The 24323-nt window shown below is 37.3% G+C and overlaps 1 protein-coding gene across 14 annotated transcripts in view; it reads left to right on the top strand.

The window, feature by feature from the left end:
• The window catches only part of Plcb4 (phospholipase C beta 4), a 394666-nt gene that overhangs the window by 348062 nt on the left and 22281 nt on the right, over window positions 1-24323 (top strand). For all 14 annotated transcript variants that reach the window (XM_027955170.3, XM_034636405.2, XM_071608749.1 and 11 more), the window contains 6 exons: window positions 2720-2808; window positions 3536-3686; window positions 8507-8556; window positions 8706-8771; window positions 19212-19327; window positions 23860-23935. In XM_027955170.3, the coding sequence (XP_027810971.1) occupies window positions 2720-2808; window positions 3536-3686; window positions 8507-8556; window positions 8706-8771; window positions 19212-19327; window positions 23860-23935 (548 nt within the window). The remainder of the gene's footprint in view (window positions 1-2719; window positions 2809-3535; window positions 3687-8506; window positions 8557-8705; window positions 8772-19211; window positions 19328-23859; window positions 23936-24323) is intronic.

The raw sequence follows: 24323 nt of genomic DNA, 5'->3' as shown, positions 1-24323 counted from the left end.
ACAGTGTGGTTGAAAAGACAAAGAGGCATATGTGAGTCAGACACAGTTGAAAAGTCTGGCTTGGTCAAAATGCATCCCCATGTGCTGTATGTGATTCATAAGGCCCATCCCATGGCATGCGGATGACTTGAGGAAACTCATGTGCTGCTCCTAACACATCATTTCATGGTAGATGACTAGTGACCACAGAGCATAGGGATTCAGTGTAGGAAGGAGCTGAGTCAGCATCAGAGGAGCTCTCATAGCTTCATATGTCCTCATTATGAAATGCAACTGAAGAGAGATGACAGTACCGTGAACAGTATTGTTGGGTGCAAAGTATTACCATGAGGGACAGCAGTTGGCTGTGAAGGGAAAGAGCCATATTTTATAGAGATGCAGAGATCAAGATGAGCCTACTGGATAAATTTACCATCCCAAGAGGAACAACCAGGCTTTATGTCCCTCCATGTGATGCATATGAATTCACAGCACCTTCTATCAAGTATTCTTGCAAAAGGAGAATGTCAAGCCTTAGAGCTGGAGAAAAATGGAGATAAGTGCAGAATAAGGGACATTTTTATAGGGCACCTGATATGTCTTGGATACAAGCAATATAAAAATCAAATAGAAGAGATTAACTTCAGAGATACAGTATGTCAGTGACATAGAGTGGACTTTGTATCTTGATTCAAACAAATCTACTCTAATTGGGGAAGATATTAAGGTGGACTATGTATTATATCATAGTAAGAAATTACTGCCAAATTTGTTAGATATGATATTATTATTCGTTATGGTCAGCCTTTTCATCACCATGACCAAAAGACCTGACAAGAACAATTTCAAAGCAGGAAAATTTTATTTGGGTCATGGTTTCAGAGGTTTCAGTTCATAGTCAGTTGACTCCATTGTTCTGGATCCCAGATGAGGCAGAACATCATGGCGGAAGGGTGTGGAGGAGGAAAATAGCTCAGGACATAGCAACCGGGAAGGGAAAGAAAGAAATCTACTCAACAGGAACAAAATATAACCCCGAAAGACTCCCCCTCCAGTGACCTGCACCTCCAACTACACACTACCTGCCTATAGACTTAAAATAGATAAATTACTAAATATTAATTCTCAAAAATAATTAACTGTGATTCTTTCCCTGAGTAAGGTTTAAGAATTAATTTGTCCACATCCATTAAAAAGGGGCAAAATGTTCTCAGGGGCCACATGTGATAACCAAAATCAGACCTCATCATATACTACTAGTAGAAAATAATTTGATTCAGCATCTGGGGAGGGCAATTTGGCAAAAACAACCCCAGTACCAATACACTTCCTTAGCTACCATTCTAGCTTCTAGGAATTATCCTTTGAACACATACAAAGCTATTGCTATGAAGTGTTCATCGACATTCACCACAACAGTATTTTAATAGCAAATAACTGAAAGGACCCCAATTGTTTACCAATAGGAAACTGGTTAAAGAGATTACCACTATCCAGGAAAAGGAATATTAATCAGCTCTTACAACTAACATAAAAGATCCAAATTGCCAACGTGGAAGTATTTTTAAGATATGTGAAATTTTAAAAACTGGTACAGAAAACTATGAAACCATTTGGAGTCTTAAAAAAAATCTAGAAGCATACAGGCAATGAATAACAATATTTACCTTTGAGGTAAAGGATTGGCAGGAAAGAAGGTTGAATTTTTTACTTTATACACTTAAACATTTACCATGGGCTTATTTAAATTTGTATTTAAAAAAGGAAAGGAAAACATTTAAACAGAATTATATGTCCCATGTGCTGAGAAAATTCATCTTAAAAATGTAATTAGGAAGGTGATTCTGTTAGGGAAAAATGTATAAACCAAAGCCATTTTTAAAATTTGTAAATTACAAAGTATTTTAGAAAGAGCAATTATTCCTTCTATAGTGTTGGTAAATTATGCAAAATTATATGAAACTCTGAAAGTACTTGGAACTCATCAAACAATGTTATATAAAAGATGAAATTTTACTGTTTTTTAAAATATTGTTTAATTACACATGGACACAATGTCTTTATTTTGTTTATTTATTTTTATGTGGTGCTGAGGATTGAAACCAGTGCCCCACATGTGTGAGGCAAGCGCTCTGCAACTGAGCCACAACCCTAGCCCCAAAATTTTACTGTTTTTCAAGTGCAAGTCCTAGCTGAGAAAACACTGGAGAAATATTTCAGTTTATCTACCATGGAAACTAAACATTAGCCTTCTGAATCTTAAAATAGGATAGTGTTAGTGGCACCTACCATATTTCTACATTCATCATCTCATTGATCTCACATTAACTTTGCAGGACAGGTGGTATCTACCCCAATCTTCACATGGGGAAACTGACGCTAGGGGTATAAATTAACTTGCTCAAAGTCACACAAAGTAAATGAAAAGTCAAGAACCCATGGCAGCTCATTTGGTTCGCCCTGCCCTCCTCCATCTTCATTATTTGGGGAACAACAAAGAGGGTAGAGGAAGTCATTTGGTCTGTGACTCTTGCCTTTCTTTATTTCTTGTTTTTTTTTTTGTTTGTTTGTTTGTTTTTTTGCAACTAGCTGTGCTTTTTTACCCATTATTTCATCCTAGGAGAAGACTCTTAATGGAAAGCTTCACAAGTGTCCAGGATTATGGAGAATTTATTAGCTGTATTTTCTTGGTGTTTTCAGTAAGACAGAGAATTGACAGCTCTTGCGTCTTCTTTTTCAGATATTGTGGATGCTTTATCAGATCCAAAGAAATTTCTCTCAATTACAGAAAAGAGAGCAGATCAAATGAGAGCTATGGGCATTGAAACTGTAAGTAGACATGGTTGATTAGATATAGTAAGGTGGGGAGTTTGGTCACCAAACTGTGATTACAAAAGCAAGACAAAGTAATAAATTATTGAAGAAGATTTAAAGGGGGTTTTAAAACTGAGCTTATTGATTTCCTAATAGTTTCAAGGGTCTACAACAATACAGGCTATTGAGTAAAATGTGGCCACCATCAGAAAAAGCCACTTCTATGATAGTAGCTTAGCACATGTGAGGACCCCTGCCCCATTAGAAATGAATTGGAAAACATCTGTGATGATATTAGAGCAATTTACAATATAAAATGCTTTTGAAGAACTAACTAACCCAATTCAGTGAATGAATGAAGACAGCATTTGTCTTCACTTTTAACCTTTTAACTTTTAACTTTAACCCTTGTATCAATGCCTCCCATTCCAATTCATGCTTTGTTGATTCTTTTATTTGTAAATGTTTTATTTACCAAACTCCTCCATTTGGAGTAGAAGCAACCCTCTCTCCAGGAGCTGGAAAGGTGTTCCATTATCTTTCCTTGTCTCCATCCTTTGGCTAATGCCTAAGGAATCCACATCTTCTCTACTCCTCCCAGGCAAAGACCCTTTCAGAGAGTAAAACCCCAGGGCAGGGAAACAGGAGATGCTGAGGCTAGATGGAATCCACTAAAACAATGTGTAAGATATTAAATCTTGGGTGACATTCATTTGGGTCAGTCTGAATGTTTTTGTTCCAGAGTGACATAGCTGATGTGCCCAGCGACACTTCCAAGAACGACAAGAAAGGAAAGGCCAACCCAGCCAAAGCCAATGTGACCCCTCAGAGTAGCTCCGAGCTCAGACCCACCACCACAGCCGCCCTGGGCCCCGGCGTGGAAGCCAAGAAAGGTGCAGTAGAGTTGTGGGGCTCCTTACCTCTTCTGGCAATTGGAGCTGCTATTAAAATTGTCTTTCATAAGGGGATTTAGAATCACTAATTTTGCCAGTTTTCACTTGATCTTAAAACTGCAAAGGAGCACATTTTCTTATGGATTGGACAAAGCACTTAATTTCCCTGTTTAATAGGGGGTGAAAATTGGGCACAGTGGTGCACACCTGTAATCCCAGTGCCTCTGGAGGCTGAGACAGAAGGATCAAGAGTTCAAAACCAGCCTTAGCAAAAGCAAGGCACTTTCATTCTAATTGGCTAGACTTCTATTCTGATTCAATGGTGCTCATCCTACACTGATAATTAAACGTTTTAAATATCCTCCTTGACCTTGAATCATTTAGGACAGTCACTCTCCTTACAGCAATAAGAATTTTTATTTTACCTTATGGATTCTTACTGTCAGTTTTGTTTATTCATTTATGCATGAATTCAGTGTCCTCAATATAAGGAAATCAAGTTTTTCTTACACTTATGTACACACAGTGCTGCAGTTAAAGGTAAGAAGTGACAGACTTTTCCAATCCAAAGCAATGTAGCAATTTAGTGGGAAACTGTGCATTGAGCTTTGGGAAACAAATTAGAAAATGAGAAGGCACAAAGTATCTCAGTTTTGCCCTGGTCCTCCAGCTGTTTGTCTGTTCTTTCTTGAAAAGAACATGGAGCAATGTAATGACACAGGCTTTGGGCATTGCATACTGGCCCTGGTCATTATGAACATTAGCCACTCAGTCAGAGATGGACAGTGGAAAATGAGGGAGCTGTGTTAAAGTTCTTGTCTCACACCTACCAATACATAAAGACATTAGAAATTATAGGGTGTTAGGTGGCCTGAGAAAGAGTGTGACCAACTTAAGACAGCCGTGATTCTTGTTCCAGAGGGAACATGCTTGTGTTTAGAGCTGCTTTACCTTGGTTCCCAAGAAGGCTGCATTTGAAGGAGCCAAGCAGCTGTCACTCTGCTCTAGTCTTCCCCATGGATGCTCTGACAAGAAGGGTCTCCCTATTGTTCATCTGGGCAGCTTACTCAAGACACCTGCAAGTGGGGAGGAGGGTAAGGTCCCAGTTGAGCTGGACCTTAAAACATAGATCTGATTCAAATGGAAAGTTTTAGAAGGATGGAGAAGCCCAGAGAAGGCAGCCTGGGCAGGAACGAGATGGAAAGCAATACAGTGCAGGGAAAGAGGGCACAGGCAATGCTAATAGGTCATGGCAAGCTTTCTTCCTGGTCTGGAAAGGTTTCTTGGATCACCCCAATAAGGAGATGGGGCACAGCAATGAATGAAGAATTTTAAGAAGATTAGTACTGTCTTGGCAGAAGAATTAATTGAAAGGGCAAGATGCTAAGATTCATTAAGAATCATGCTCTGTCACAGCATATACCATGTTATATTTATAGAGTGTTAACAACCAGAGAAAAAGGTTTACAGGTGAGACCCACCTCATCATCAGTGTGTTTCTGGGACCATGTCTAAGAAGGGTTAAGCAGCCTTTCTTCTTAGAAAGGAGGTGGCTAATGAAAGAATGACAGTGGAAAAGGAGGGCCTGGATAGAGCTAGGAGTAGTCAGAAGGAGAAAAAGAAAGGGAAGGAAGAATAGGAAGGAAAAATGGGTAAAAAGAAAGAGAAGGAAGAATAGGAAGGAAGAATAGCTTGAATATGAGCCTTAGGGAGGGAAAGGGTCAGTGAAAACTCAGAGACTTCAAGGCGAGGTCCCAGAGCCGGATAGTAAGCAAAGTAGAGTTGTTAAGAGGAGGAACTGTTTTTGAGAGTCATTGAGAAGAGGAAAATAATTCTGATTCTGAACATCTGTAAGTTCAAGCTGTTGCTGATACATCTGGGAAGAAACGTGATAGTAAATCTGTGGTAGATTAAGAGGAGGAAGGAGGGACAGATCAAGTGGAGGGGTGATAAGAATAGTTAGGCAGAATAAATAGAAAATAGAAAGAAAAAAGATAAATTTAAAAGAAGAAATAGTTCTCAGTGCTTTATGTAAATATACATAAAGCTGAAATTTTAAAAAAACAATGAATAGAAGGAAGATATAGAGAATAGAGGAAAGGGAAGTGGAGAAAAGAGGAGTGGGGGGAAAGAGGAAATACTGGGGACTGAGGTGGAGCAAATTACACTGCATGCTTGTATGATTACGTCTAAATGAACCCCAATGTTATGTATAACTAAAGGCAGTAATAAAAAAATAATACAAAAACAGAAGAATTCGTTTTGAGAAGAAATTATGGACAGGACTCAGGAACTTATAATAAAATAAATTACTATGGAGCCAGAGACACTTGGATGATGAGGGTGGGAACCTGGCTTTAAAAAAAAAACCTTGATATGGCATAAGACATGGAATGCCAGCTCTGGTGGACCACTGGTGTTGTCAGTAGGAACTGAGGAAGAGAAACAGAAGAAAAAAACAAAAGAGAGGTGCTGGTGAAACAAGGCCCTGAGAAAAATCCCATGTGCCAAGGGCATGGTGTACAGCCGAGTGGATTCCTCTCCTCTCCAAAGGTGCGAGGCGCTGGCTGGGAGGTTCTCAGAGTGCTTCTCCTGGATTTGCAGTGACTGCACCCATGCTGCTTCAAAACCTTTTCCATTTTAAAGACAAAGAATTAGAAAGAAATTACTCAGTTCCTAGTTAATTTTCAAATTAGGGATTGAGAGAAAACAGGTGATTTTAGAGGAACTATGTTGATAAGAATGAAACTTTATATAGTGGAAATTCAATTAGCCAGAATCTTTGGAGCCTGAAATGTGCTACTTGACCTACTTTCCTACCAGAGAATCCTGTAATTGCCCACCATCCAAGACAGAGACTTGAAGCCACTTGTGGCTTTTTAATGTATTTAATTTCATTTAAGCTTGAGAATTAAACCTTGAGTTTCTTATTCACACTTGCAATATTTTAGGTGCTCAGGAGCCACACATGTAGGTGGTGGCTCTCTATTGGACACCTCGCACATAGGTGTCCATTGTCATCAAAAATTTCTACCCATGGCTGGGGTTGTAGTTCAGTGGTGGAACACTTGACTCGCACATGTGAGACACTGATCCTCAGTACCACATAAAAATAAGTAAAGTAAAGGTATTGTGTCCATCTACAACTAAAAAAAAAAAAAAGAAAAAATTATAAAAGTTTTACTGATCACACTGCTCTAGGCAAATAGATAGAACTGAGTATATACAGTTTCCTTATCTGTAAAATGTGTGTTTCTTTGTTCTAATTAGATCATATATAGGAACCAAAACTTTTACAAGATATTTGTGTCTTTCTGAAACAGTGTACAAATGTTATTGAGGGAGGTGTAAGTTTTTGCAGGTTCCTACTTCTCAATATTTAGAAAAAAGAAAATCTAGTCATCTGGGTCAAGATCATATAGTAGTTGGTAGATCTCTGAAGGATCTTATATGCCTCCCAAATCCTGCATATTCCTTTTATAGGCTACAGAACTGAGACTCAAGGGTAAAGAGCTATTAGCTGTGCCAGGATTCAGTTCCCTGCCCTACACCACCTTTTCACTTACTCTCTGCCAAAAAGCAGGAAGGTGGCTTGTGATATCAGACACAAGACATCAGAGAGGGACCCCGCAAACCCTTCACACTCCTCTCCTAAAATGTTATAGATGCCAACCCTGATTTCTCTCTATCAAGACTCTGTCTCTGCAGCCTTCCCACCCTCATACTGGATGTGCAAATCTTAAAATGAGCCAAGCTGGAGAAATACTGGCCTGGGACTTGATGCTGGATGTTTCTTGAATGTATCCTACCCTGGCCTTTGGGATTCTAATGAAAATCAATTACAGTGCAGAGGACACATTCATTTTGTTGGCCCCAAATGAAAATCTGTGAACAGAAACCACTAAGGATTCATATTCTTCTGCAATGGTGGTTGCCATAACAACACCTGGGCTAGCTTTACTCAGATAGTTGGCTGACTTATTGCATTACTGGGGGTTCTAATGGCAGCATCCTGTTATACAATAATTTTCATTATGTCCTGTATGTTGCTTCACTCTATAGTTACTAACGTACAAAGATGAAATTTGTTAAAAGAATGATACTGAAAAAAAAAAAAACATTTTGTTCTTTGATGATGATTAAGTTTGGGAATAGCGTTGGGAGTTAGTTGACTGATGTTATATGTCTTGAAATGCAGAAGATTAAAGTAACTGTAATAGATGACATTGTACCTGATCAGATCCCTCTTTGGAGTTGCTTAGCGCATCCACCAGCTGCTAAGAATGTTGACTTTAGTTGCTTCTTTTCCAGAAATTTGCCCAAACCATGGGAGTTCTCTTACCTGAAAGGTTTTATAAAACCTCTGAAGCTCTCAGCTGACTCATCTGAAGTCACAAAAGCCCACCTTCCTTTCATCCTGGTAGAGTGACTCTCAAGAGTGCCATTTATACATAGGATCAGGCTGAGAGTGCATTTCTGCTAGAAGTACACCCTGTTTCTTCCTGTGCCCTATCCTCCCTCTTTCTCTCTCCCTTTTGGATTTCTCCTGAGAGTCTACCATCAGTATGTCATGTGCACAGAAATCTTGTTTGTGAGAAGGAGACTTCTCAGGCTCTTCTTGTAGGGAGCCTAAGACACTAATCATTTCAATGGTCTATTTAAATGCTGTATCATAGGAATTTAAGGTGTTCATATCCATAACGTTACATGTAATTCTGCTTCAAAGTCATTAGATAAGTTTTCAAATCTGTAAATTTCAGATGAACTGTTATCCTTTCTGATTTTTAATATGCACAGTAACTTTTAATGACTTTTTTTAGGCATTGAACTTATCCCTCAAGTGAGGATAGAAGATTTAAAGCAGATGAAGGTAATTGGACCATTTTGCAGACACTCTTGTATTATGCATGTTGGTAAAACCAAAATATTTTTGTTTCTCTCCAGTTGCAATCATTCTGACTACAAAACATACACACGCACACACAACTTATTTTGGATTCTCTTTCCCCCCCCCCACAGGCTTACTTGAAGCATTTAAAGAAACAACAGAAAGAGCTAAATTCTTTAAAGAAGAAACATGCAAAGGTACAATGTCTTTTGTGTGCATGTGCGTGTTTAATTTCATTGGCTTTCTTTTTGTGTTTCACTTTGATGAAAACCTATAGCTTCTATTTTGTGTTATGTATGGAACAGTTATTCATAGACAAAAGCACTACTTAGGAGCTCATCCTAGCTAACCAGAACAGCAGTATCTTCATTTTAACTGATCTGCAATGGAATTGCAATATAGAATCCATTAGGATTCCATTGTCACTGCTTTGTAGCCTGCATTTTTAACAATTATTTAAAAAATGTAATGAAGCTTCACCCATTTCAAAATTCTTCCACTAATAATATAACTTTTAAAATCTTGGGAGAACAGTTATATAAAACATTTGGTGACAGCCTGTCGATGACTAGCTCACACGATGGCTGTAGGTTATCTTAATTCCCTGGGTCTGATAGTTCAGCACACACTGTGTGGAGGAAGAAGCTAGTAAGCTCTGTACTTCCTACCTCAACACCTGGAGAGGGAACACTTCTCATTTCCCCAACTCAGGGTTATGTAAGCCCTGCTCAGGAGCCTACTTCTGAAACATATTTATTTTTCCTTTTAACCCATAAGAAATCTTTTTGGCAATGATTGGGAGAAATTGTAAGGGTTGGTTGCAAGTTTAAGAGAACATCTGTAGGTGGGCCCAAGAATTCTCCAGGTGTTGAAAAATATCCCAGCTCACAAACAAGATCCTTTTTTCCATTCTTCCCTCACAAAGAAGGGAGAAAAAATGCAGTATCATTTTCCTTTCTAAACTGTGTAACACGTGCTGCTGCGGCTTCTGCTGGGAGGACAGTGTATGCCCTTTTCTGTGAAGGGCAATAAGAGCAAAAGAAACATCATTTTTTTAATCTTTTTTTTTGTTTGGATATACATGACAGTAGGGTGTATTTTGACATATTATACATACATGTGGTGCAACCCATTACAATTTCGATCCCATTCTTGTGGTTGAACATGATGTGGAGTTACACTGATCATGTATTCATATGTGAGCATGGAAAAGTTATATCAGATTCATTCCCATCCCCTCTCCCCTCATTCCCCTTTGTCTAATCAAAAGAATTTCTATACATCCCCTCTCTACCCTCCATTGTTATGGGTTAATATTCACCTATCAGAGAGAACATGTCCATCTTTGGTTTGGGAGGACTGGCTTATTTCAATTAACATGATATTCGCCAGTTCCATCCATTTACTGGTAAATGCCATAATTTCATTTTTCTTTATAGCTGAGTAATATTCTATTGTGTATATATACCACTTTTTCTTTATCCATTTATCTGATGAAGGGCACCTAAGTTGGTTCTGTAGCTTACCTTTTGTGAATTGAGCTGCTATTAACATTGGTGTGGCTGTGTCACTGTAGTATGCTGATTTTAAGTCATTTGGGTATATACCGAGGAGTGGGATAGCTGGGTCAAATGGTGGTTCCATTCCAAGTTTTCTAAGGAATTTCCATACTGCCTTCCAGAGTGGTTGCACCAATTTGCAGTCCCACCAGCAATATATGAGTGAACCTTTTTCCCTACATCCTCATCAACAGTTATTGTTACTTTTATTCTTGATAATTGCCATTCTGACTGGAGTGAGATAGAATCTCAGAGTGGTTTTAATTTGCCTTTCTCTAATTGCTAGAGATTTTGAATATTTTTTCATATTTTTTTAAATTTATTTGTTTATTTATTTTAATAAACTATATAAGACAGCAGAATGCATTTTGATTCGTTGTACACAATTGCAGCACAACTGTTCATTTCTCTGGTTATACATGATGTAGCATTGTTCAGTCATACATGTACCTAGGGTAATGATGTCCATCCATCTCATTCCACTATCTTTCCTGCCCCCATACCCCTTCTCCTTACCTCCCCTCCCTCCCCCCTTTGCCCAATCAAATTTCCTCCATTTTTTTTTCCATGCCCCCTCACATTATGGATCAGCATCCACTTGTCAGAAAGAACATTTGGCCTTTTTGACCATTCATATTTCTTCTGTGACATGCCTGTTCAGTCAGTTCCTTTGATGATTATTGATTGAGTTATTTGGGGTTTTGGATGTTAAGGTTTTGAGTTCTTTGTATATCCTGAAGATTAAAGCATTAAAGATTTTCTGCCATTTCTCTAGGCTCTCTCTTCACATTCTTGATTGTTTCCTTTGCTGTGAAGAAACTTTTTAGTTTGAATCCATCCCATTTATTGATTCTTGATTTTAATTCTTGTTCTTTAGGAGTTTTATTGAGGAAGTCTATTCCTGAGCCGATATGATGGAGAGTTGGACCTACTTTTTCTTCTAGTAGACACAAGGTTTCTGGTCTAATGCATAAGTCCTTTATCCACTTTGGATGGATTTTTGTGCAGAGTGAGATATAGGGGTTCATTTTTTACTTTGAAATGACTTCTGAGTCACTTTAAAATAACCTTGCAATTCCATTCTTTATACTTACAAAGAATTCCATTCTTTATACTTATCCCAAGCTTCACCCCAAGGCATGCCTTGTAGTCCTGGGCTTGAACAGTATACTGCTGAATCACTCTAGATATTAAGATGCAAAATATATGGCCTGAAAGCCCATCACTTCTTTGAGAATTTTTTCTCATTTGAAGTTAGGCCTAATCATGGCCTATTAATGTTCCCTATTAGTGAATCAATGGTTCAGCAAATTTGCTGACACAGAGGTCACTTCAAATACCTGAGTTCCTAAATTCATGAGCAATTCCATTCAGTGGATTTCCTCTCCTTGCCCATTTGGGAAATACTGAATATGTTTTTTTAAGTGTGGGGCTCTTAGAGACAGAGATGTTTAAAGTAAGGATTTCAATTTTGTGGCATATTTGCAATAAATAGAGTATGGAAAAGCAATAGAGAGAGAAGAAAGGAAATAAGAGAGAATGCAAGTGAAAAGATTTTAATAATTAGGAATGAAGTTGATGCCCAAGTGCCACAGCATTATGTAACAGATTTCCCTTGCATTTAAGGTGGATTTCTGTCATTGAGAATGCATCTCAGTGACCTTTGGCATATTTAGGTAGGTAAATTTTTTTGGCTTCATTTAATATTTCCTTGAAGCATGGCCAGGAAATATACTGTGACTGATAATAATAACAACAGTTACAACAGCTACAATTTTTCCATGTTTTCCAGATGCCAAACTAGTACATTATGTGCATTGTCTCAATCAATGAGCCTTCGTTTGCACTTTAGGAAATTAAGGACTAGTGAGTTTGAGCAATTTAACTAATGTTTTAGAGTTAAGGAGCAAGAGAGCTGGTAATTGAACCCAAATCGTCTAAGTCTAGAACTCATACTCTTTATTTCCTTTTTATTTTTTTTTGGTACTGGAGATTGAACCCAGGGACACTTAATCACTGAAGTACATTCTTAGTTCTTTTTATTTATTTATTTTTTTATTTTGAGATAGTGTCTTGCTAAGTTGCTTAAGACCTCACCAAATTTCTGTGAACTTGGAATCCTCCTACCTCACCTCCTGAGTCACTAGGTATATATGCACCTCTATGCCTGACTTTATTGCATTATTCTGTGTAGGATATTGGATGCTTCACAGAATGAACAAGTCCACTCTCACTGGGTCAAATGCAGTGACAACACATGGGATATTAAGGAAATTCCCTATTTACTTGGACAGTGTTGATGTACTAGTTATCTTGATGGTTACTGAGGAAGAATGTGCCTCAGTTCTTTTTGAGTTGACCTACATCATACATACAGTCACCTATTGATTCTCTTGTCTTAACTTTGAGTCAAACTGAGTCCCAACTGACTCAGGTCATTTCACAGGCTTATCTGTTTAATCACATAACTGCAAAGATGGGAAACTTTTTTCCTGAGAGACCATTTATAAGTAACAGTGGGTCTTTCCTTCCACCTCAAATGCCTTGGGCTTCATTCCATTCATTTCCTTCTCCCAGATTAGGAGGAAAATATTAATCTCATTCATCAGCCAGTAGGTCCCAAATGACTAGATGGTTCTAAGCTGCCCTCATTTGCAGGAAATAATCTGCAGCTTATTCAAGTCCCCTTATTATAACAGGAAATACAAGATTTTAAATGTCCCCAAATACTGCTGTCTGAATTTATGTGGACTTTCATAACACTTTTACTGTGCACTTTTGGGGAGGAAGCTTTAGCTCTGTTACTTACAGAGCCAAAGTGCCACGATGGTAGAACTTATTTGCTCCTTTTTAGAATGCTTTTCAGAAGCATTTCTGAACAAGTAAATGCATTTCACCTGTCTTTCATATCCTTTTACACTTCAGAAGTCAAAGGCATAAGTGTGATTATAAACTTATGAATGAATTTTGTCTCCCACTTTAAATATACCAGGGATCCAGTTTTTTATCCAGCTTGTGTTGGCAGTATAATTTATGAAATCTGAACTCTAGAGTCTTTTATATAAACTATTATGACTAATAAAGCTAATATTTATTTAATGCCACTTTTGTGTCACATATTTTATATACATTCTTAAAACCTCACAATATTTCTGAAACCTAAAATAATACTCTCCAAATTTTAGACATGAATGAAATGAAATTCAGAGAAGGGAAGTCTCTTACCCAGAACAATATAACTAGTTAAATGCTGATTAAAACCTGTTTGCATAATTCTTAACATCATATCTTTACCACTTATCACATTGTCTATTTTTATTTTTTAAAAAAAGGATTTGGTCTCTTTTGGTTGTCTAAGGGCTTTGTAAATCATTATTGTCTGATAATTGAACCTTCTTGTCTATAGATATTCTGTATTTTTTTCAGTCCATATTATTTTCTTAAGATTTTCCACTGTTTCATCTAAGCCAACTTCTAAGATGAAGAATATATATATTTACTTGTCTATATATACTGAGGCCTACTTGCTAATATGCTTGTCTTGCACACACAAAAAATGAAAAACTAGTGAAGGACAATGTGAAGATGCAGCAAATCTGTTACCATTGGGACATGCTGGTACCGAATCTCCTTTTGACCTGTTTAACCTAACATGCATTTTTCTGTCAGCATTTTTTAAATGGTAATACTAGCTAATACATATTGATGTCTATATAAGCACTTACTCTCAGGTATCCTTGTAACAATTATATAAAGGGGAACTATAACTATATTAACTTGTATCAGTTAGCTTTTGCTGGGTAACAAACCATGCTGAAACACAGTGACAACAACCATTACAATATTGCTTGCAATATTATGGGCCAGTGGTTTGGGCTGGCTTCAGCTGGATGACCCCTCTGGTCTTAGCTGGATTCATTATGTGTCTGCTGTCACTGTCAACATGACAGGTAATGGGCAGACAGTCAGCTGGCTAATTTAGGAAGGCTTCTGCTAAACCATTTCCTCTCTGTGGTCCAAGCTTGTTCACATGGCAAAGGTCCCAAGAGACCAAGAAGAACAGGCAAGTTTTCTTGATGCCTCAGCTCAGACTGGCACACCATCCTCCTTGGCTAAAGCAAGTCATACATCTGGCCTACATATAAAGGATGAGAACTCTACCTCTTGACAGGTGGCAAAGTCATAATGTAAAGCAGGGTATATTAAGAGAAGAAAATAGTTATGACTGTTTTTGCAGATAGTCAACCATGACTCCTTGGGAGGACGAGCAAGGGTCATTTTCATTAAGAGAAGGGCATGCTTTTCAACTTTTTAAGGTGATCCGATCCTTAGAGCAAAAGGATGGACAGAGGAGATCGTTTATGCTTAATGGAAGCACACCTTGACTAAATCACCTAATTTTTAAAATGGTGAAGAAAGGATTTAAACCAAATTCAGTCTGACTGGAGAACCCAAGCTCTTAGCCACTATGCTTAATGCTTTTGAATTCTTCCACATTAATTTCTCTTTCCACACATCATCTTCTTGATGGCCTTAGCTACAGATTTTTAAGAGCAGTCAAGAGACTTTGGGCACAAATATCTCAGCTTCTTTTGGAACTAGTTTTGCAACATCTGATTGTTGGGCCAAGAGCCAAAGTCCTCACAAAAATGCAAAACCTTATGTCCAACAGAGACCTAATTATCATCTTCAAGGTGAGATCTGAGGATGCATTTTTGAATACTCTTCTCTCCTGTGTACACTGTTATTTTGAAAACTGCCTGTGGGAACCCTGTTTAGCACTCTTTACTATCCTTCAGCCTCTAATTGCAAACTCCACTGATGGCCTGCAGGATGCAGACCATATCTTCTTAAGGAAATATAGCCTTCTTTACCCTGTTGTCAAGCAATGGTGAGAATAAATTCTCCCAGTCTTTCTGTAAAAGTCTACAACTCATTCATAATAGTTTTGAGGCTACCTAAGTGGAGCTAAGGATCACCACCCCAAAACCCTGGTTATGAAATTACCTACTGAGCAAAGATGAAAGCCCAGGCAGCACTCTCCTAAGAGCTGTGCCCATGGTTCAGCCTTGGCACTTTGGAGCTAAGAGCATGGACCAGTATTGACACCATCTTCAGTGACTATAGGGAGATCTCTTCTCTTTCACATGTCAATATAGGTAAATTCCACTCCTGGGGCTGGTAGCTCAGTGGCAGAGCACTTTGCCTAGCACGTGTGAGGCCTGGGTTGGATCCTCAGCAGCACCACATAAAATTAAACAAATAAATAAAAATTAATGAATAAATAAATATTCTGGCCATCTACCAAAAAAAAATTTAAATAACAATAATTCCACTTCTTTTCAGGCCTAAAGGGAAATAGACCATCCATGAACTAAATCTCAAGTGATTTAAGAATCCAATAGGGTGTTTATTTCCAAACTTGAAGGTTAACTACAGGATGAAGATAGAATAGTGGAGCAAACATGAGACTACCATTTGCAAATGAAAGCGGCCTGTGATCTCTTGATAGAATACTGAGAAGGCAGGAATAATGACCATTAGAGTCCCAAATGACATAAAGATGTTCATTAAAAACTCTATGTTTTGAAAAAAGGTAATGGTCAATTGCTTTTGATCCTCTGAATACAGCTGGTAATCTAACTCCTACTTGTCTCTCACTTTCTAGAACAATCTATTCAATTTGAACCAGAAACTAGGATAATGGTTTTCATGTGTCCAATAGATGAGACATGCATAAAGCAGAACTAAGCAACAGTGATTCCACCTGAACCCATGACTCCTTGGGGTCCTGGGCAAGGGTCATTTTCATTAAGAGAAGGGCATGCTTTTCAACTTTTTAAGATGATCTGATCCTTAGAGCAAAAGAATTAAAACCCAAAGCTAGGTGAATATCTGCGATAACATGTTAGGGGAAAAAAACTGCAATTCAAAGGCTACAGGAGCCAGGCAGGAATTAACTAAAGGAAGTTGACCAGGTCTAAACTCAAGAAAGGTAAGATATGCTCATCCATGTTCAAGAACATGTGAGACTCATCTCCTACAATTGGTGTCTCAGAGTATATGGGCCAATTGGGTTTTCTAACAAAGAATCGTAAAATCTTATACATCAATTTCCTGCTCTTTTAATATTGGCCTCTAATTCAGTGTCTTCTTGAAACACTATGTAGGTCACAAACACACACACACACAAAAAAAAAAAAACAACAAAACAAAAAACCTAAAAATGATACCTGCAGGCTGGATGCAACCCTTGGGCTACCAGTATCAACTTTAAATGAGTCAAATAAAATACCCAAGAAACCTACTAAAATCTGCCATTCCTATAAAGCTTCTGGTGGAAAAATTTGATTTTTGCTATGTAAGACTGCTCTTGAACTCCTTAACTGCAATTCATGCTAAGACCTCAAGAACTGTTAGGAAACTGAAAGGGACAAAGGCACAGAAGCCACCCACAGTCAGCCTGTTGGTTATCTCCAAGTTGCATGCTGAATTACCATGAGTTAACTCAGATTTTTAGTGCCATCCATGGTGTGATAATTCACCTCCATAGTGACATGGGTCACAGGGATGAATGGCAGCAGTAAATTTCTTAAAAGATGAATTTTCTTTTCTTAACTTGAATGAGAAACATATACAAATTTTGCCAAAAGTTATACATATTTCTCCTCCACGTATATCTCAATTAAAATTAATTTTGGTATTCTCGACCTGAATGAATGAAAAACAATTATGATTCTTTGATAATGTCTTACATTTCATTAAGGTACAAAAGACTAAAATAAATGATAGAATATTTTTGAGCTAAAATGGGCTTAGAGAACATTTTCTTGCTCCTTGAACATATAGAGTGGGAAGTTGAGGCTTGACTCAGAGTCAAATGGCAATTAATAATTAGGATCCCTCTTTCTTGATAAAAAAAGTGTTGTCTAGGGACCAAATCATCCTGAAACACTTCAGTAATCCCTGCCTACCACATAAGAGTAGAGTTTTGAGTCCAGAGAGAAACACAGAGGTAATTTTTTAGGACCAGTTTTCTTTTTAACTTCTGTTAACCATAATTACTTTAATTCAATATTATTCTAATTTTTAAAATTATTTATACATACATTAGCTAAACTTAATTTTTTAGACTTACAAAATTAATCATACTAATCAACCATAATGACTTCCAAATCTTAGAGGACTAGTAATGGAACATTTTAATAAGAGTTTTGCCCTCCACCCAGCCCAAGACCCTGTGAGAGTAGTTAAATATTTTCAAGAACATATCAGTGGGCTAAGCTTGCAGGGAAAATTGTTTTTATTAAATTAATCTGATTCCCAAGTCACTCTCAGTATATCATCATGGGTATTGAGTAGTATAAATAGATTTATATGTCATTGTATTTTGAGTAGGGTATAATAGGCATTTGAAATATGATTTATATTAGATTTACTTAGAACCCTAACAACCCTATAAAGTGTGTATCACTATCCCAATTATGAAGGTGAACAGACTTGTTCCACAACTTGAGACTGAGAAATCTATATTCTTAACCCACTTAATGCCAGTTTGTAGAAGCTCTCACTGAAGTGTGTTTATAACACAAAGGTGTACACATTGCCAATATAGCAATATTAAGGGTTGTCCCAAGTACAAATTAAACAAGATAGTATTGCATATAACAATCTGACCCTAAATCCACAGAAAGATAACATCACTTTTGTGCCCATTAAGTTCCTTTTCTTGGAACCTTCCAGCCAGCACCAACCTCCTCCCCTTCCCCTCCCAGAGACTAGCCTTGTGCAACAATGCATTTACGTATAAATGAATTATAGATCCAGTCCTGTGTTAATTCACTAAGAAAGCTGGGGGATTAAAGTTTCATTAAAGTTAAAAATCCCTTTCCCCTTTTTATGTCATGAATCTTTAAAATAGACATCCATGCATTCAGGTTGCTTAAATTCATGCCTAACTTAGGAAGAAAATTAATTTGTTTTTAAATTGTCATTGAATTTTTAAAAAGGCAAAAGGAAATATGACTCTAGTAGTAGTTCTACAAACTTAACAACACCTGTCCATTCCAGTCAAAAGTATCACCCCACTTCTTAAGAGCCAGACTAATCTATTTCATCAAATATCATTTAGAGGTGGGGGTCACTGGTGGTGCTGGTTTTTTCTGAGCTGCAAAAGAAATCTGATTTCATATAAGTCACTGGCTGTAGTTACTGCCTTTCTCATTGTCCAGGAGAAAATAAGGTTTGTAGAGAAGTAGTTTCTATTTTCAAAGCATTGCTGCTTTAATTCCATGATTAAATGAAGCGGATCGGAAAACATTTTAAACATATATAAAACTGAAGGCTAGAACTACTGAATGCTCTCATCATCCTCATGAGTATATTTGAAAAGAAAGTCAGTGAAAAGACCTAGTGATGTCAATTCAGATTCAGCCGATGGGGACAACCTGGGGTGGAACAATGCTATTCCAGGTGTTTAGAATCCATTTCACATAATTTCTTCTCTTTTGCAAAATATATATATATGTGTGTGTATGTGTGTATATGTGTATATATATATATATATATATATATATATATATATGTGTGTGTGTGTGTGTGTATGTGTGTATATGTATATATATATATATATATATATATATATATATATATATATACATGTATGTGTATATATATATATATATATATATAGTGGTTGCACTTTAGGGTTTGAAGACTGGCGTGTAGAAGGTACAATTAGAGCAGTCTCCAGGATACCAGGAGATGAATAGGTAGGAATCATATGAAAACATGAAGCAAATACTTTGAAATGTTTGGCACTGCCCGCCCTAAAGCAGGGTTGCTTTTTGAGGTCAGTGTGTTCATTAGACAGGTTGGGGCTTCCTAGCTGGGGATGCCCTGGAACAGAAAATTTGCATTGGATGAGACTGAAAGTCTATGTAGTTCTCAGACTCAGTTACTTTTTCTTTGACTTTCCAAAGACCCTGCAAAAGCTAGTGAAATGATGCCAGCCCAATGGTATTAAGTACCAGCCATGATAAAATTCCAACTCATAACAGCAAATTCTTCTTGTTCCAGGAGCACAGTACCATGCAGAAGTTACATTGCACGCAAGTTGACAAAATTGTGGCTCAGTACGACAAAGAGAAGTCCACTCATGAGAAAATCCTGGAGAAGGCAATGAAGAAGAAGGGGTAATGCTGCTTATTTTCTTCTGGAGACTTTTTCACTTTTTATATTTTACCTTTTCCCAGAGTACAGCTGCTTGTTTATGCCAAGGAAGAACTTAGTGTTGGCTCAGTTTTTGTCATTAAAAAGAGCTCCTGAAAAATGAGACTCACTCATTTTTTACACCCTAGCATCCAAACAGGGCAAGGCATCGGTCCATTTAACCTTGGTTTAGGAACCTTTCTCAACAGAGGCCCTGAAACCTACTCATTCATTGTAATTAGATCTAATACAAAAAAGAAATCTTAGCCAAAAGTAATGGAAAAGAAAATACTTTTCTATTCTGAGAATTGGTTTCACTTTTTATTTTAGGAATAATGTTAAACTTACAGAAAAGTTGCAAAAATACAGAATTATCCCCTTCTGTGCATTCCACTTCCTGTTATTTCAGTTCCTATGGTCAACCGCAGTCCAAAAATATTAAATGAAATATTCTAGAAATAAGCCTTAAATCTAATTAACTTTCATTACAGTATATAGTTCTAATTGTTCTATTTTAATTTTAGTTACTGTTGCTGACACTTTACTGTACCTAATTTATAACTTAAATTTTATCATAGGCATGTAGGTATAGAAAACATAATACAGTTGAGTTTGGTACTATCTGTAGTTCCAGGCATTCACTAGGGGTCTTGGAACTTGTTCCCTGTGGATAAGGGAGGACCACTGTAGTACAGAGAAATCCTATATGCCCATAAGGCAGCTTCCCCAAAAGTTCACATCTCATATAACCACAGTACAATGATCAGAGCATGAAATTCACATTGGAATAATACCACTCGTGAAACTCTATTGCTCTTTCAGGTTTCTCCAGATTTCCCAATAATTCTGTTTTTCTTTTCTGGGATCCACTCTAGAATTGCACATTGCATTTACTTTCTTCTCAGTCTCCTCCAGTCTATGAGAGTCTCTCCCTTTCAATTTGCAAGAGTTCTGCTCAGTTATTTTGTAGAATGTCTCTCCTTTTGGATTTGATGTTTTCTCATGATTGGAGGGAGGGCATGCATCTTTGGCCAGCACACCCAGAAGCGATGCTGCTTCCTTGCCAGCTCTTGATGTCAGGGGTATGTGATGATCTATCTCATTGACAGTGATGTTGATCTGGATCACTTGGTTGAAAGTGGTCTCTGATAGATTTCTACACTGCAACATGCACTGCTTTTCCCTTTACCATTAATCTGCATCTTCAGGAAGATACTGTGAGACTAACACACATTCTATTTCTCTGATGAATTATTTGAGAGGTAACTTTATATTGATTACAGCTTTATTTTCCAGAAAAATACAAATTAGACATAACTACAGAGCATTAGCATTATGCACAGTGTGCCTTTTGTTTTTGCTGTTGTTTTCACTGTGTATCACCGCAGAAGAACCAGGGCTTTGAAAACATTTTGACACGTATTTAAGTGAGTCAGGCACAGCTCATGCCTTATGTGACCATATTGGTGGTGAATATGATACATTTTGAGAAGCTGTGACTGTTTAGACTTTTGGCTACATTAGCAGCCTTTATTTGACATATTTATTTATTTATCTATTGGTAATCTGTTTTCTTTTTTTCACATGAAATTTTTAACCAAAATGTGCAAGGGAGATAGACAGATCCAAATGATATGTTTTAAGAAGGAAATTTTGGAGAACTTTAAGGTCCTCTCCAAGAATAAGCATTTTAATTCACAAGTCAACTTTTCCCAGTAATGCCTTATGTATATTTTTAATGACTATCTTGGAATTTTTTTAAACCAGAATCTTTATTTAGGAGATATTAGACTGGAGCATCATATCTTGTCTTTGTTAAAAAGTATTTGACAGCTTTCTAAATCAACAACACTGCCTCTAGGAAAACAAAGATGTATCTTTACCTTGTTATTGTTCTTACTCCCAAAGGTTAAATGGAGTCAAAGTGACATTTCATAGTTTTTCCTCCTAGGACTCTTAGTGCCCTAGTCAGCCTAGTGAGTAGTCTTGGAGATCTCTCAACAAATGGATCTTGTAGACAAGATTAAAAAGGGCTTGGAATGTGTTTCAATGGTTAAGCATCCCTAGGTTCAATACCTAGGTCAAAAGAAACAAAAAATTAACTTCAAAAATTAGACATCAGATACTCTCTTCTGGAGAGCCATATTCTAAGCAGAGTTCCCGAGTGTTACTGACCATGGTATCAAGGTTGTCAAGATTATTGACTATAAACAAGTTGGGAAGACATCCAGGAATGGGGAAACTGGTTATGAAGTCGTTGGAAATTTCTTAAGCAGAATTCATTTCTGAAGCAACTTAAACCATCTGTTCGACATAGGATTTTTCAACTTTATGATGGTATGAAAACAAGATGGCTGACTAGAAACCCTATTTTTTGTTGTTTTAATTTGCTACACATGAAAGTACAATGATCTTGACATATCATACATTTGAATCAAATGGGGTATAATTTCTCATTATTCTGAGTGTACAGGTTGCAGAATCACGTAGGTCATACAGTCACGTATATACATACAGCAATACTAGTGTCTGTTTTATTCTGCTGTCCTTCCTATCCCCCCTTCTCTCCCCTCCCCTCCCATCACTTCTCTCTACCCAATCTAATGTGACACAATTCTTTTTTCCCCCCTCACATCATTATACATGTAATCTGTATAACAATGAGGGTCTCCTTCCTTTTTCCATGCATTTCCCCTTCTCCCTTCTTTCCCTCCCACCTCTCTTCCCTATTTAGTGGTAATCTTCTTCTCATGCTCTTCCTCCCTATCCCATTTTGAGTCACCCCCCCTTATATCAGAGAAGACATTTCAGCATTGGTTTTTTTAGGGATTGGCTAACTTCACTTAGTATAATCTGCTCTAATGCCATCCATTTCCCTGCAAATGCCATGATCTTGTTATTTTTTAGTGATGAGTAATATTCCATTGTGTATAAATGCCACATTTTTTTTATCCACTCATCCATTGAAGGGCATCTAGGTTGGTTCCACAGTCTAGCTATTGTGAATTGTGCTGCTATAAACATTAATGTGGCTGTGTCCCTTGTAGTATGCTCGTTTTAGGTCTTTTGGGTATAGTCCAAGAAGGAGAATAGCTGGGTCAAATGGTGGTTCCACTCCCAGCTTAGAAATCCTACTTTGAATTTTAAATTTCAATCATTGCCTGGGCTAGCAGCTTGCCATGCTGGGCAGCAGCCACCAGACAGACACACCATCACAAGGGGAAATATTTGACTCCACAGTGAACTGTGCTAAGCCAGGATGCTTGAGAGATTAGATGAATGAGATGCATTTTCGACTTACGATGAATCTAGCAGATGTGACCCCATAATAAGTCAAGACTCACTTGTAAAAGGTTTCCTTACTTTGCCTCCTCAGTGAAGGGAATGATTGAAATGGGGCGGGGAGGATCTAAAAGTGCTCAGCAGCCGTTGCCTAATGATATGATAACTATGTCTCTCCTGTGTTTTCTACTCAACATCTTTAAGGTAGCAGGGAAAAGATGAATGGGAAAGAACAGGAAGGATGAGATGAAGTTGAGGAAATTCAAAACTACAGAAATTATTTTATGTAGCCAGAAAATAAATGAGATGATGCAATATGTGAAAAAAAGTGCAATCCTGGTTTTTAATATTATAGGAGTGCTTAGAATATGTCCCAACCTAAGACCATTGAATACCATGTATCATTGCACTTAATGTGAAAGATGTTGTCTAGAAAAAGGCAGGACAGCGTTTCAGTAATACCCAAGCTCACTGAATAACAGACTAGAAAAGAAACATACTGGGTGCCAACCCCAAAGAAGGAACGGATTTGATGAAAGATGTTGCATTTTTAGAGTAATGCATCTTTCAGAGGAATGCTCAATTAATAATATAATGAAACATTCTGACTTGGGTTGTAATAAACGAGAACATAATTGCTGAAAACAGAAGCTCAGGACTTGTTCTTGTTTTAGCATCAATATGGAAAGGAAAACATCATCATTGAAATATGCAGTAATGGTTGCTGGGCAATTGCCTAGTATCTATTTCTTACAATCGAATAAGAAGCAGAAATTACCCTGTGATGCCAAGAAAGGCTATTTTCTTCCTCATTGGCATATATAAAAGACAAAAATCTGGCTTTACAACCAAAATGTAAGAATTAAAATTTCACTTCCAGGATAAAGACCTATTTTCCAGTTTTTATCCCAAATAATATTTTATTGAACAAATGAAAAAGAGCTTTAAGAAAAATAGGAACCAAAATGGAAACTCTGACAACAGACCCTTAACAATGAAATAATTGCTAGGTCTGGAGCATCTCTTTGTGTAGCAGTTGAATTGAGTAATCATGGTACAGATAATATTTTGTAAGGTGTGAATCTATTACTAGAAAAACTGATGCCGCCCAATGAGCCATAGCATTCCAATTTTGATGAATATATTGTCTTCATCAGAAAGCTTTGTTCCAAAGGCCCAAGGGAATTTGGAGAGATCTAATTTGTGGCATGTATTTGCAATTTTCCATTTTCAGGGGAAGTAATTGTCTTGAAATGAAAAAAGAAACAGAAATTAAAATTCAGACCCTGACATCAGATCACAAATCAAAGGTAAGGAAATGCCCATTTTTATACAGAAGATACTTGGTAGTTTTTTAAGTAGGGTACCTGATACCAATCAGAAATAATAGTAGCCTGCATCTGGTCTGAGAAGAAATGAGATCCAGAGATGGCATTTGCTGCAGATTTATTGGTTTTGAGAAGAACCACTTCATGGAACATGTTTTTGTCTTATCTATGGAAATACGCTAACAAGATTTATTTTCCCTCATTCTTAGTCCTCATGTGAAATCATACATAGAGAGACCAGAAGGAAATACTCTATAAAATACAGAAGGTAGAAGTAACAGAAAATGTATGAAAGAAAACCATCCAAATTGGATGTTGAGTACCTGTTCGATACTTATTCCATCCTGCTGTAGAAATTTGGATTGAGAAA

This window comes from Marmota flaviventris, chromosome 2 (assembly GCF_047511675.1).
Source record: "Marmota flaviventris isolate mMarFla1 chromosome 2, mMarFla1.hap1, whole genome shotgun sequence".
In the NCBI taxonomy this organism is placed as follows: Eukaryota; Metazoa; Chordata; class Mammalia; order Rodentia; family Sciuridae; genus Marmota; species Marmota flaviventris.
Note: the sequence above shows the minus strand (reverse complement) of the source record. Positions and strands in the feature narration are given on the sequence as shown.